Below are 15,795 nucleotides of genomic sequence, written 5' to 3'. Positions count from 1 at the left end.
ATATTCTGAAAATAATTTAATTGTGGATGGACTAATTCTTCTCTGCCCTGGAAGTAAGGGTCTAAGATGAAGACCAAAATGCATAGCATGATGCGTTAAATGATAGAAGCATATGTATCAACTGGGAACCCTTTTTCACCTCAGCAGGCATCTCCATCCATATCCAGCACTCTAAAAACACCCAAACCTCCTAACACATTCAGAGCTGTAAGTCTCTAAGCTCTAAACCCAGCTAAGCCAAATCCATAAGTATGTGGTGTATGTTTAGTAGACTACTTTTAAAAATCTCAAGTGAGAGATCCTCATGACTTTTGTCCAAGAGACAAATCTCCATGTGCTCTCATTCCTCACCACCATCACTGCTGCGTATATTCAGGCTTCAGACTGATGTGTGCCGCGTCTACAAGGCCAATCACCTTAAGTAAAGACCCTAACACATCTACAAGTTGATCTTGGCAAGCTGTATGCTCCTCCTTAAGGCTTATTGCTTTCAAAAGGATAGGTAGATTCTTTGAAGACAATGCTGGCCCAGGACACCCAAATTGGACAAGTACCGTAACCTCCTCCTAGATAATTGTCCATATCCAGGATGTGTGTTGCATGCCACATGTTTTTTCAGGCCCATTCTGGTGACAATGGATGCTTCATTGAAGCTGAATCAAACTTCGGCCCTGACAGTGTCTTTCACATCCATGCCCTTTCTCTCTTGTTTATTCTTCACCATCGTTGCCTCCTTATCTCCATTTGCTTTGTTGCTTCCTTTTAAAAACTAGAGGAGCAACAAATAATTTGGCTAGTTGAACTGGGTTTAGGCTTTGAATCTACAACTGAAGCTTTTCCATCCATTACATTTGATGGAGCTGTTCCCTGTCCTTTCATGAACCACCAGACACTTCTTTGGCCTTCTCTGCACCATCCCTTTTTATGGCTTGATTTTCTAGCTTTCTAGTTTGCATTGCTACTCCCCCGTAGACCTCTGTATTAAAATGTTATTGTGTATTTGGTATTTAATTTAATGCAAACCTAGCTTCTGTAAATACCGTTGCTTCCATCACATTACCTCAGCACAGCAAACAGGTAAGGAAATAAGAGGATGATATAGAATATGAACGTAATAAAATCCCAGCGTGAATTAATCCAGTGATGGACCTCCCTGTAGTTCAAGGTAATATATCATCACAGTCCAAAGGAAAAGATTAAACATTGCGTAGAGAAACAGTTGAAAACAAAACAAATCAATCAAAATGTCAATCACAGTCAAAAAATCTATTCATCCTGTAAAGTCAAAACGATGTCTTGCAAGCGTAACTCCAGCCATTTTGTAACATCATCTCATCCAGTGTTGAGATTCATGTGCACACATGCCCTCGCTAGATATTGCAAGTCATTAAGGAGTTCCATGCCAATATCTATGCTCGATGCCAGAATCCTTAATACGGTCATGAAACTCTGAGATGCCATGCAGTTCACTTTTTACTGTAAAGTTAGGAGAAAGGTTATTTTGTATTATATGTAAGTCTCCCTGTTTTCCGTTTTTACTGATTTTTACAAATAAATACTGACAGAAAACAATAATTTTCTTGTCTGTATTTATTTCTAAATGTGGATAAAAACGCAAATGGGGCTGCTTTTTGAGTAATTCTAAATACTGTCTTCTATGACTGCCAGGCCAAAAGAAGTGTGGATTAATAGATAAGGGAGTTAAAAAAGAAAGGACTTTTAGTAAAGAGGCTTTAGCAGCAGTAGATATGCACAAAGTTGATACTGAAATTTGCATATTTTCATATAAGTGCACCCATTTATCTTCTGCGGGTATTCACATCACTGAAACCTGGCAGACATTCAAGCAAAAGTGCATTTTTATTGGTTAAATAAATGTGGAAATATACTAATTTGAGCTTAATTTTTCCACAAATCCAAAATAAATATGTATAAATACAGATAAAATTAGCAAAAAATAAATTTGGATAAATACAGATGGAAATGGCAAAAAAATAAATACAATAAAACCAGGAGCCTTAATAATATGTGTGCCCTTCATCTATTTAAATGGTTGTTGTATACCCCAACCTAAATTTCTTTAACATATTTTTGTAGAATGGAGAGGTAAGCTTAACAGATGACTTCATGCCAACAACATTGTCATATTTCATCCCTATTCTTTCCTTTTGAAGATCATTATTTGTAAGTCTCTGTATTAGTCCACTGAAGTATTGTTGAACCAGGATCGCATAATGTTGTTAAAGGAAATCCCATGACTCAAAAATAGGTTCCTGATGGTATAATGATGGCGTCATGTAGCTACCTAAGCTAACTTTCCTCATTCTCCTGCATACAGGAGCTTCCTTTCCCTTCCTAGAGACACAATTAGAGAATTGCTGTGTAGGATTCTGACCAGGACACTGACTCTGTGTCCCAGAAGTATTTAAAATACTGTTTTACTGACTGCTATGTTTCAAAGAGTGAGTGTTTGGGCAGCTGCATTCCAGATTCCTCACTCTGAGTGAGTGGTGGTGACCTCCGTGTCTGACAGGGCAGGGTGACATCGCTGCTCGCATCTAAGGAAGCATTACAGGTGATTGGATATGTAATGTTCTTACTACTGACACATTCTGACATCTAAATGCACCTGCAAAAAGAGAATACAAGATGAGTCCTTATAAGGGATTAGTGTCTTCAACATATTATAACTTTAAAATCCTAGATGAAGGAAACATTGCTCGGTCAATCAGCAGCGTTAGACACCCATGATAACCACCAGTTCCTTATACACATCATAACCTGACTACTAAATATGGAGAAAGCTTTAATATCTTTTAGATTGGCCAGCTTAAATATCAGATAAACCTCTCTTGTAATACATCTATTTCAGTCCTTTAACTGTCCAACTAAGTGTGCTCTCTTGGCTATTACATAGATTGTCCTTCCCAATTTCACAGTGGGTAACTCTGGAAGGTTTTGTGACATGCCGGGGGCAGTGAACATTAACTTGTGATGGTTTAGCTTGTTTGATACCACTCACATGTACATTGGAAGCAGACATTTTACATTGGGCAGGTGTGCTAAAGAGTCATATCACTTCTGTTTTCTTTAAAGCTGCAAATATAAGTTTGACATCCATATTGGGGGGTCTTTAAAAGGAAGTAAGTCAAATGGTGTACTTGCAAATAGGATGCACTAGGAAAACCAGACATTCCTAGAATCACCAGGGGCTACGCTCCAACCCCAAATGCTTTTATAGCTCTCTCATGCCTGGCATTAGAAGTATGTTTACCATTGAGCATCATGGCCAATATATGGAGGATGCATCGATTTGGCTTAGTAATATTTTTCTCCTGTTATAAATGCGACCAACATGAAAAACAATCTGGCACCATTTTATAGTATCAAGCAGCACTATATAAAAATTCTGCAAGCTTTCCCAGACTTGGCAGTGGGGAAACGCTACAAGGCAGAGGTTTGAATACTGGTCTAACATTATTTCTTCCTTAACCGATATTTAAGCTCCCCCAATGTCCAGTCAGTGATGATGAACCATATACTGGCTGAGTTAGCAAGTGCCTGTTCTCTTTTGATAGTCTAAGATACACTGCTAGATTCAATCAGAGGGGCTGCGTTTTTTCTTTATCCCATTACTCCTTCAATCCGGAGGGGAGGCTTTGCTGCTGATGCATTTTCTTCCAATCCCTGATTATGTTTAAGGAGGAGACACATGTGAACCCCTCCCATGTCCCTGAAACCCAACAATGCATCATATGTTCCTAAACTATTACTCATGTTTGGTCCCAGCCATAACACGTCTTTGTACCTAGATTTATTTTTTAATTAAAAGACATTCTTTTTAAAATGTATTCTGTAAAGGGATTTAGAACTAGTTCAATTAAATTAATTGTATTTTTCCTTTTTTAAATTAATTGTATTTTTCACTAACTGATTTGAACAAATCACTTGGTACCAAATGGATTTGTCATCTGCACTTCACTCTGTAGCTGTAGGGAAATTAATTTCGGAATAATTAAACAATATATACATAGAATCTGATTGGTTCCAAGCTATGAGGATCATTGGCTTGCTTTTACAACAGCGCCTTTATATTGTTTTCCATGTACTTGTCTCATCCATAGCAGCAAAGTGGTGCAGACATTAAAGGTTGAAAAGTCAGAGGTGGGTTTACTCAGTATAGGTCTAGATTTTCAAGATAACCATATTAGATATATTTGTGAACATTGAAGCTAAATGGACATCGTTTACATAGTCAGTGTGTAATGCTTATCCTGAAAAATATAGCATGGATGCGGCCCTTCCTCGACCTACGTTGGACACAAACGGTAAACTGTGAAAAGTAACATTCAAGCAGTTTAAAAATTGTATTTTTCTGGATAGCAAAGTTTCAAGGTGAACTATGGAGAAATTAAATCCAGTGTGATGCCCAGATCCTGGTAGTGTTGTAGCAGTGCCATGCTCTTTAGGTTTAGCCATTTTGTGCTCTGCTTTCTCTTGCAGATGTGCAGCCTCCAGAAGGGTTAGATCGCGACTGTCTCATAACTGTTCTCCAGACGAATGGTTCCAGATTGATCTTGTGTGCCGAGAGCTCAGACGAAGCAATGTAAGTGATTTCATCCTCTAGCCAAAGGGTCTTGTGAGTCTGTCAAACTACTTCTACTCACCAGAACACAAGGAGTGGGTAATCACAATACTGATGTTTTCATAGCAATCTGCAAAAGTATTGATTCAACAATATCGACTTGCACTATATTGTTATTTTTTTGTGTTCAAATCATTTTTATTGAGCAAGAAAAGGAGAAATGAAAATAAGGTACAAACAATAATACATACATACATGGATCATTCCGTAATAAGGTAAAGTAAAATAAAATAATATAGTACAATTACAAAATACAAATGCAAAATACGAGTCCACATAGCGCGTAGAGGTCAGATGGCATATCTATGATTGGAGTACGTATTTGAGCTGGCATTGAAAGCACATTGTTGTACACGCTAGAGGTTGTCTTCAATCAGAGCAGCATTCTCTAGTATAAGGACTATATCCGCTAAGACAACATCATAAGAGACATTAAAACGAGCATATGTGGGCTAGAAAAGAAAAATAATTAACATACATTGTGTTTCACTGAATGTAATCTTTAGTGAGTAACATATGGTACTGCTAGATGCCTCTATACCAGTTGCCAATGCCGTAACTACCAGTTCGGTTTACTTTAGAAAGTTACAATAGAAAGTTACAATAGTGCCCTTGTTACATACTTCCAGTGTTGGAGGAGATTGTCAGACATACAAACGGTATAGGTAACTACTTACGGTGGGTCAAACGAGAAGGAAGAAGCGTCAAGAGCGTTCCACAATTTTTTGTTGGATACAAGCCATGGAGAAGAGTGCAAAGCAGTGTTGTCAGACCCTCTGATGCATGACACCCAATCTTTCCACATTTTGAATGAGAACTCCGAGGCACTTTTCCAGTTGCACAAGATAATAATAAAAAATGATACGCCATTTTTAAAGCGCCTGGCTACACAAAAACAGTGTGTCCCCGCGCTAGATGCTGCTAATTCTCAGGAGGCATAAGATGGGAGGAAAAACCAGGGACAGAGAGGAACGAGAGCATTAGATAGGGGGAAACAGAAGCGTTTTAAGTTTTCCACGGAATCAAGACAACTTTGCACGCTAGTGTGAGTAGTAGGTCAAGTAGTTGACGGTCATGGTCTCTTGTAAGTGTTGGGTCAGTGGCACCCAGTAGTACATAGATAAACTCCCTCATTGGTTTAATCTTAAATATGTGTTCAATGCAAACAAAGACGTTAGACCAGTATTTTGTATTAAGGGGCAGTGGAAGAGCATGTGTGGTAGATCCCCTTCAGTTAGGGAACAATTCCAGCATGTGGGGCTGTCTCTTAGGTTCAGTTTGAATAATTTTTAGGGGGTCCAGAAAACTCTGTTGATCAACATGTACTTGGTTTGGGAGAGGATCGGAAATACCTTATGTGTAAGAGCCGAAGCATGAATCTTGTCCCAATCAAGGTCTATGCCCGTGTTATTAGGTTCTTCTTCCCATTTAACTTCGTTCCATCTTTGGGCTTTGGCTAGCGTTGGTAAAAGCATTTTATAAACTTTCGAAACAAAGTGACCTGTATATTGGAGGCGTGGGAGTATCGATTTCAACCAAGGATCTGAGGGTGTAAACGAGCGGGTGGACAAGGCCGCTTTCAATTTCAGGAATGCGTAAAAGTCCATTGGTTGAAGGCAATTGATAGCTTGGATCGTAGAGTACGGTAGTGGTAGTTGGCCTTCGTACAAGTCTGAGACCATGTTGATGCCGTTAGTTGACCAATGTTCCCAGAAGGGTGATTTTCCGTTAATCTGGATATTTGGATTATGCCATAGGGATGAGGAAGTCGTCTTTTTTACCTGTAGGCCAGTCTTATGGGTTTGGTCTAATCTAAGAAGTGCTCTCCTAGTGTTAAGCATAATGTACTTGGAGTGTGTGAGGTGTGACAGGTCCCTGGTAAGTATCGCTGAGAGAGGGGCATTGCCTATGATGGAGCTCTCTATTTCAATCCATAGTGGTATGTAACTTGAGCCTTCATTAAACCAGTATGCCCCTTGTTTGCACAAAAAGGCAGTTTGGTAGTTCCTAAAATTGGGAAGTTTGACCTCAGTCTTAACTTTATTCAGGGAGTAGCCAGACACTTTGGAGAATTCCTGTATGGTGGATAGCAGGGCAGGTATTGCTTCTTCAGCTCGCTCAGTGAGTACTAAAACATCATCTGCATAAGCTGTGAGTTTTATAATGCAGTCGTTAAAAGGAATCCCTGGAATGTTATCATTGTTGCGGATTTGATATAGAAAGGGCTCAATCGCCAATAGGAATAAAGAAGGGGACAAGGGGCAACCTTGTCTAGTCCCTTGTTGTAATTTAAATGGTGATGAAAAAGCCCCTCCCGCTCTTACCCTCGCTGTAGGACAAGCATATAATGGGATTACCATTTTGGTGAAAAAAGGACCTAAACCAAATTTGTGCAGGACAGCCTCCAGATATGACCAGTCCACTTTATCAAATGCTTTCTCTGCATCAAGTGTTACCGCTGTAGTAGGTGTGGATAGAAATGTTGCCTTCTCAATGACATGCGCTAGGATTCTAGTGTTGTCACTTGATAACCTATTTTTTGGGAAGCCGGCTTGTGAGGGGTGGATTAGGGTAGGAAGGACTTTCTGTATTCGTTGAGCCAATATTGAGGCCAGAAGCTTACAGTCTAGGTTGATTAGCGAGATGAGTCTATAATTCTTTGGAAGCTTAGGGTCTTTCCCTTCTTTAGGTATAACGGCTATAACCGCTTCAGCTAGTGTCCCTGTTACCTCTCTGGTCTCGCCAATTTCATGGAACATATTTAATATTGGTGACGTGAGTGACTGGGAGACTTGCACTATATTGTTACGGTAAGTAGATGTGGAGTTAGAATAGTATATTTACACTTCCTATATACACGAACTGTGACAATATGGTGATAGTCGATTTTGCAGGTCAATATTTTTGTAGTCAATATTGTGACATCTGATGAAGGCAATAGGGTGACCTGTGGATTGATCTGTTACTCTTCAATGTCTGGTTTCATGATTGCCAGATGATTCTGTGTCAATAGAGATGTATTTAAGTTGTATTTGGCAGTTAAAAATGCCTGTTGCAGAACCTTTGTGGTATGGTCTTCTTTTCGGAAGTACTCCGTTAATTTCTAAAGAGTTCTATTCCAAAATATCGGCCACAAAAATATTTTGATGAACCACTATTGTGCCAAAAATATTGTTAAAAAAAAATTAGAATTTGTATATCAAAGTATACATATATATAGCCTTATATATAATGTATTGTAAATATCAAACCACAAAATAATAATGTAATTTTGAGTTTGGTTTCTTTTGCCTGAGTCCTGCACCTGCTTGATCAATCGCTTGGCTTAATGTTGTTTCTTCTTCGATGTCAACATCCAAATTGATTAATGTAGTATATGCAGTGGCATCCCTGGCCCTCAAGTCTATGGATGTATCATCATTCAGTTGAGATTTCTTCTTATTTTTCATCTTGTTTTCTTCAAAGAATTTCGCCAATTTGATTTTTCTTATATATAAGTAAAAGTCAATTCGCACTTGGGCCATATTCATCTTCTTTTTTGGGCAGAAGTTTATTCCTCTTTTGAGTAATGAGGTCTCTGTTTCTGTTATTATTCTTTTTGAAAGATTTATGATTTGTAATTCATCATTTATGTCCCCTTCTTCTGGCGCATGCTCCGTGTTTCGGTTCCCACTTTTGGGGGTGCTTCGCTTGTTCCTTTTGCCCACTGGAGGGAATAAAATGAAGATCCAAAATGCAAAACCCAGGATGAATAAATGACAAACTGGTTAAAGATATAAAAAAGACTAAAAGGATGCACAATAGAAATCCGTTAAAGACATTGAAAATAAGGTGTCATTATTTTCCAATGTATAATTTGATAACATGTGTGACTTGAAGATGACTTGAAGATGATTTTATATAAAAAAAAACTACGGTAACCACAATGCTTAGCGCTTAGGCACAGGAAATGATGTAATATCCAAGTGAATGCCTTAAATATTGTGAAATAATAGCAGGAAGTTGATCTTGAGCAAGATGCTCGGAGCAGCGAAACACGTTGATCGAATGCTTTCAATTGCCTTAACAAACTGAAAATAAAACGAAAATTGTGGAAAATCAAAAGGAGTGCGCCCGATATCCTTTCTAGCCAAGGGAAGTGTGACGAGGTTTAACGGCGTGGTTCCGCCGTAGGTGAAAGCACCCATGAAGAGCGCTCCAGAATCGGGGAGAGGTGAACCAGCGTGTGGAGATATATATATATATATATATATATATATATATATATATATATATATATAGATAGATAGATAGATAGATAGATAGATAGATAGATAGATAGATAGATAGATAGATAGAGATATATATATATATATATATATATATTACCTACTGGCGGTCGCCAGTAGGTAGTTATAGTTAGGATTGGCTACCATAGGAAATCCGCAACATTCTATTGGGAATAACTCTGGCACCGGTTGAGGAATTTGCGTGTAATTTTCCAAAATTTAGGCCAGCTCCTCTGCGTTCTTTCCTAGGAAGTTTCGGGGGGATTCGTGAAGTGGGGGCTGAGAAAAAAGGGGGGTCCCAAAACGTGTTTTCCCCATGTTAATTTCCATAGGACGGTCTGACAAGTCTACAGCCCGAACCGCTGAACGGAATTACGCCAAACTTGGCAAAATTGTAGGGACTGGTACGCAGATGTGCCTTTGCTATATTTGCTGAAAATTGCTCCAGTGTTTTTTTTTTTAAATCAACTTCAAAAACACATATATATCTATATACACGCTTCGAGCGCTTACAGGTACGCGTACCGGGGAGCGCACTCGGCGGGCTACGGGAGTGCGCGAGTGGAAAGCTGATTGGCTGTCGGGTGTCTGTCAACATTCTAAACAGTCCAGAGAGTCTGCCATCTTGTGTCTCGGTAGAATCGAGACACAAGAGGTGAAAAAGAAAGGGGGAAATAATTAAAAGGGGCCAGAGTAGACACCCTCTGACCCCCTAGGTTTTCTGAGGGGGGCCTAGAAGGATTCTTAAGTTTTGTTTTTTTTAAAATTTCGCGGGGTAAGCGCAGGGTGCGTTCCCGGGTACGCTCTCTGGTACGCGCACCACTTGGAAAAACAGTGAAAGAAAATAGTTTTTAATAATAATTTGGAATGCTTAGAGGTAGGGTAGCTCTAAAAAGAGCTGTTGTGTTATGTGGGTGATTTCAGTACCTATAAGTAGGTACTGATGCAGCGTCTAAAATTGAAGAGCAAAACTCTGTTTTCCTCATCTGAGAAATGTATATTGTTTCCTATGTAGATATCTTGCATGTTGTAATGCAAGTTATTGTGGTATATTCAAATCAAACTATAGTCTCTCAGGAAAGCAGAAACAGATCATTTTGGGACCCTCTGAGAAGGGGGGTGAGGGGCACTCTACCCTGCTCCCTTTTCAAGTTTTGAAGTATTGCATTTCACTCTTTTTGGGAGAAGGACTCCACTTCACTCACTCCTTCTCTCCCTCCCTCCGTCTTCTCACATCCTCACTCCCCTTTCCTCACTCCCTCTCTCTTAGCCTCACTCCCTCTGTCCCCTCACTGTCACTTCCTTTCAATTACCCTCACTCATCTTGAAAACACTGACTGTCATCAACTCACTCTCAATCAGTCCACCTTCCTTCTCCCTCACTCCCCTTGCCTTACTCTCATTCCCATTACTTTATCGTCCGTCCCCCTCTTTCTCTCAATATTAATCCCCTTTTTTCATCTTGACTCCTTTCTTTCCGTCACTTCCTGCCACTCTCCTTCGTTCTCTCCACTTCAACTCACTCTTGTTTACAACTCACCTTCTCTCACTCGTCTTCTGTCACTTGATCCCTCTATCACTTTCTCCCCTTCATTCACTCATTTTATTCATTCATTTATTCAGTACACATTTTTCTGAAAAAAAGAATTGTACAATATGTAAAGAATATAGCTTTTTTTTGAGAATTGGAGGTAGTTCTGAAAAAACTTTTTTTTTCTTCTTTTTTAAAATATTTTTTTATACATTTTTATAACGATTTTATATTTTTTTGTATTTTTTTCAGGGGAAAAACAAAACCAGAGATTCTAAAACTGCTCAACAGGAACAAAAAAAAGGTGAAAAATTAGGGACTGGGAGGGCAGCGGTGTTCCTCTCTCTTCCTAGCAATGAGTTCAACGCTCTGCTCCCCATAACAGAGCAGTTCATCACAGTCCACGCATAGAAATTTTATGCCTGCAAACACCGGCTGCACGTTAGGGATCATTTTTCCACGTGGTATTCCCGAAGCTGTTGCTCCACCAGTGGAGGTGCTGCTGCCATCTTTGCTGTATTCCGTGCCAGGTCGCTGACACTCTCCCTGGCAAAGTTATTTGGGTGTCTTCTCTGGACATGCCTAATTAAAGTGGCATTTCCAAACCTATATTTCCTATTAGGATTGCCTCTGGATAAAGTAGTGCCACATATCTTGCAGGTTACCTTAGCAGCATTAACCTTTTTTTTTTCCTTCAGGGATGGAAAAAAACTTCCAAATGAAGTGGTCTTTTATTTTTTGCTGAGGAGGGTCCTCAGGCAAAAAACCATCAGAATCACTGCTGGATGACTCCCTTGCCGCCATTGCTGTAGATCCGAAAACTTTGCGAAGCATATAATGCACAGAACACCTCTTGCTCTCTCCAAGTACAAAGCAATAGTGAGAGAAATGGGTGGGGTTGACATGGATGATGTCATCAGTGATGTCATCAGCCTAACACCAGCCATGCTTGCTGTACCCTCCTCCCACCCCTGGTACTGGCTCCGACCCATTACTCAAGGGCACTGAGCGGTAGAGTCAGCTGATTGTCTGTGGCCACACCTGCTGAGGCGTGGTGCCCACCATGGAAGATGTGTGTTTAGAACAAAACAAAAACACAATAGCCAACTGAGAATCCATAAGCGTTAAGGCACCTGAGCATTATGCTATAAGGGGTGGAGAACCAAAATCACAATGGGTGGGGAACGCTTCTCAAGGGGAATACTGGTGGTTGACTTCCAAGACCCAGAGTGCACTGGGGTAGCATACTACTCTGTGGGAATGGGACCTGCACACAAAGAGAGAGGAGGAAATATTATGACTGTTCCCCTACCATTAGTCGTTACATTTTGATTTCCCAGTAAGCTATGTAGATACCTCTGTTTGTTTGATTACGTCTAGTATGATTATATGTGTTGTATTGCATTGTGCAGTAGAAAAAGTATTTCTCTTTCTGTAAGGCAAAGTGCTGGAGGTACTGTAGTTTATCACCCCACACCACTTCCCTTAATAATCTTTGGACTGCTGTGCTTCACTACCCTATGAGTAAAGTGCTAAAAGGTGTACTTTGTGATCAGTGACGGGTCTAATAGCACGTCAGGCCCCAGGACAGCAGAGGCACATAACTTCAGCTGACACAGTTTAGCACAGTATCCCCTGCCTGTCCAGTGGCCCCCAAACCAGTTCCAACACCAATTTTTATGGCACTTTACTAGCGGTCAGTGGAGGTGAGAATTACATACACAGCCTACTAGAGCATGGTCCCAGGAGAGCAACTGAAACTTGCACCCCAACAGTCAACCTCACAAGTCATATGATTATCCACTGCAGACCTGCTGTGACATGAAAGGAAGAACTTTGGAGTACAGCGCCCACGGTTGTCGAATGCCCCGAATCAGAGCTTGAATCCAAACCAAACCACATGCATTGATGGAAGAATATTAACTATTCTGGTTGCCTTTTGTGTACCTCACCATTCATTAGAGGTTCAACTAACAATATCAGATTGAAGTCTCAATTTTACTGACTTCTTTCATAACTTCCCTCTCTGCCATTGGACCGTGTTTATTTATGTGTCTAGTTCTATGAAGATACTGAAAGTCTAATTCAGCACTCTACAAAACCCCCTTATCAATCAATATAAAAACCTGTGAAAATATGTTTGAAAATAGGGCCATATATGCCTAATTTACACATTGATAGTTCATTATGCATGCATCAGGCATGTACATCTTTGTGAATTATGCACATATTACATCTTCAGGTTACCTGCTGTTTCCAGGCATAAATCAGATTTAATCCTGGATATGTTCCTTGTTAATCAGGTCAAAAGGACACAAGTTGAATCATACATGTTGTAGAAGGGAACATACAATCATGTGAATTCACTATGTAAGAAGCATTTATGCCAGCCTCACCATTCAATTATCTTTGCATGCTATGTAATTTACAGGGAACCGTATTCATAAAGTCAGACTTTTAATGACTGTTGCAAACCTCTGACTCCACTGCACTTAAGTGCACATCAAATTAGCTTAATTTCACTAAGCCTTGTCACGTTCTCTTTACAGCGCCTGGAAGATGTCTCTGCTGGAGGCGAAATCCCGTATGGTAAGTCATCATTTGCATCTTCTTTTGTCTGTGCTGTTGGTGGACTTTTATGTAAACACCTTCTGTTCCCTCTGCCTCAGAAATTGTGATGTAGTTAATCTCACAAAAAAGAAATTCAGTGAATAAACATGGCAGGAACCCTACGGGACTATGTGCTGCAATATATGGCAGGCACAAAACACATTTCAGAGGTTACCAAGATTGGAGTGCCCTAACACCAGTCAAATGTGCAGTCAGTCAAAAATAAAATAAAACTAGTGTCACTCCTGGTAGACTTTATAAAACACCTCCAGTCTGAAACACCCTATCCCCAGACATATACCCACAACTCACCCCTTTTGCTACTATTTCTTGCTTGCAACACTATTACTACCAAAATGCAGACATCCCAGGGCTCCTTCCACCATGTGCAGATGAAGCTCATCACCACTCCTATTCAAAACCACACCCCCTAACATCTCCCCAACAGGGACGCTACTTTACTAACATCCATTTGGTCACCCATTCCTGTCTGACATGTTGGTTCTTTGCATGGACGCTCTAGTGCCTGAATCCCTTTGATCATACATTCCTGTCTAGGATGCTGGTGCTTTGCTTAAACTGTCCAGTGCCAGCATCCCTCTGGCCATGCATTTCTGTCTGAGATGCTGGTTCTTTGCATGGCCGTTCCTGTGCAATCATCCCTTTGGTCATACATTTCTGTCTGAGATGCTGGTCCTTTGCTTAGACTGTCCAGTGCCAGCATCCCTCTGGCCCTGCATTTCTGTCTGAGATGCTGGTTCTTTGCATTGGTGCTCCTGTGCAATCATCCCTCTGGCTATACATTTCTATCTGAGATGCTGGTTCTTTGCTTGGATGCTCCTGTGCAATCATCCCTCTGGCTATACATTTCTGTCTGAGATGCTGGTTCGTTGCTTGGATGCTCCTGTACCAGCATCCATTTGGTCATTCCTTTCCGTATGAGATGCTGGTTCTTTGCATGAAAGCTCCTGTGCAATCATCCCTTTGGTCATAGATTTCTGTCTGAGATGCTGGTTCTTGCTTTATATGTAGCTGATGTGTTACTGCTACCACAATTATGCTGGTCAGATTTTCTGTCAATTCAATTCAAATTGCGTTATTCAATTTCAATAAAATCATAGAAGTACAATAAAACAATTATAGAAGAGAAAATCCATAACATGCAATCAATAAAACATAAAAGATATATAAAACCAATTAATCCTATAACATTAAACATCAACCCATATCTCTTGTGACAATTTGCGCTAATACATCGCACAGTTCGAGCATACAGTGCCAGTTACTAAACTAACTACAGCTGCGAAACCAAATAGTGCCTCAGATGTATATATGTGTTGAGTTTTAACGGGGTAACCCACGTAAAACTACCAGACCTGGGTCAGTATTACAGTACAAAACAGTGGTGGTCGTGGTAGCAACTTATTTAAAAAAAAGGGAATAAAGAGAATGCATACACCACTCTTACTTTTCTATGGTGCTCAAATCAAATTTAATCCCAAAGTTGAGAGGCATCAAATGCAATATGAAGTCAAAGCATTTCTTAATGGCAACACAGTTGCTCCAATATATAGTAGTGCGATAAATATTTACAGTGCTCTTGGTGTGAGGGGAGAAAAAGGAGAGGTAGGGTAGGTGATGGTGAGTCTGTGAGTGAAGGACAGGAAATAGGTATAGTGACATATATACATCATTTGAGCATTTAGTAGAACCTTTCCATCCTAACATAGGTCAGTCTTTCCTGAATGCAAACATAGCTTAAATCTACATGTTAATCGTAACGTTCTATCCTTAGAGCTTATAGTGGGGTTGTATGTGGTCAACGTTTCGAACCCTAGAGTTGAGGGTAAATTCAGTCCTCACGTTGTGGTCTTCATCAGGACAAGGCTGAGAAGAGCACTTGTGAGAAAGGCACGGTCACTGTGCGTTTACGAAAAGTTAGAGCTCATACGTTACTCTATGTCGCCAAAGCTCTCGAGGTAAATGATTCTCTTGTGGAAGGAAGCAAATCCAAATACTATCTAATTCACGGCCGTCCGGCTTTCTTGGGCCCGCTCCCCCTTAGGAGGGGGAGGGGGCCGAGAAAATTTGGCCAAGATGATCCTATATTTAAAGTAGGGGGCTTGCCAAGGAGAATCAGCTCTGTCTTGGCCCCATTAAGTTTGGCCTTTTATTTTATTTATTTTGATCAAATTTATTTTTATTTTTATATAGGTACAACATTGCAGCAATCAAACAGTCATAGCCCCAGATGCGTTTGTAGCCCCCTGGTCCTCCATTAGCAATTGGAGGCCGAACACTGGAGCAGAGTGTCATGAGTCAATGTGAGAGGGTGTGAGTCCTGCCCGGTAACAAACTGTCTTTAGGAGTTCTCGTACCCAAACTCCCAACGAGTCCCTCCCTAACCCCAACTACCCCAGCCCTGGAACCGCCCCCCTCCCTGCCTCCCCCTACCCGGTGTGTTCCGCTCTGTAGGTGTGTGGCATACAAGTGGACCCTAATCTGGCTTTTCGTGTCTTGTCCTGAGCTATGGAATTCATCAACTAGTCTCGTGTGACAGCAGAGAGATTAAGGGTGCCCATGTTTCCCTGAAGGTGTCGGAAGTCTGTGTTAGGGACGCCTGTATCCGCTCCATTCCCATTATGTACCACAGTCTGTGGAGCCACCCTACGTGTGTGGGTTTCCTCGAGGTGCCCCAGAGTGAAAGAATGTGTTAGTGCTAGGCCCATTTGGCGCCCTCT

General features: G+C 40.6%; 1 protein-coding gene across 1 annotated transcript in view; it reads left to right on the top strand.

Annotated features, from left to right (window-relative positions):
* PLEKHB1 (pleckstrin homology domain containing B1) overlaps positions 1–15,795 on the top strand; it is a 569,304-nt gene that overhangs the window by 195,627 nt on the left and 357,882 nt on the right. The window contains exons 3-4 of the mRNA XM_086933840.1: positions 4,504–4,606; positions 12,994–13,033. Coding sequence (XP_086789966.1) covers positions 4,504–4,606; positions 12,994–13,033 — 143 coding nt within the window. The remainder of the gene's footprint in view (positions 1–4,503; positions 4,607–12,993; positions 13,034–15,795) is intronic.

Source organism: Lissotriton vulgaris, chromosome 8 (genome assembly GCF_964263255.1).
Source record: "Lissotriton vulgaris chromosome 8, aLisVul1.2, whole genome shotgun sequence".
Classification (NCBI taxonomy): Eukaryota; Metazoa; Chordata; class Amphibia; order Caudata; family Salamandridae; genus Lissotriton; species Lissotriton vulgaris.
The sequence above is the reverse complement of the archived record's forward strand: the minus strand, read 5'-3'. Positions and strand labels throughout refer to the sequence as shown.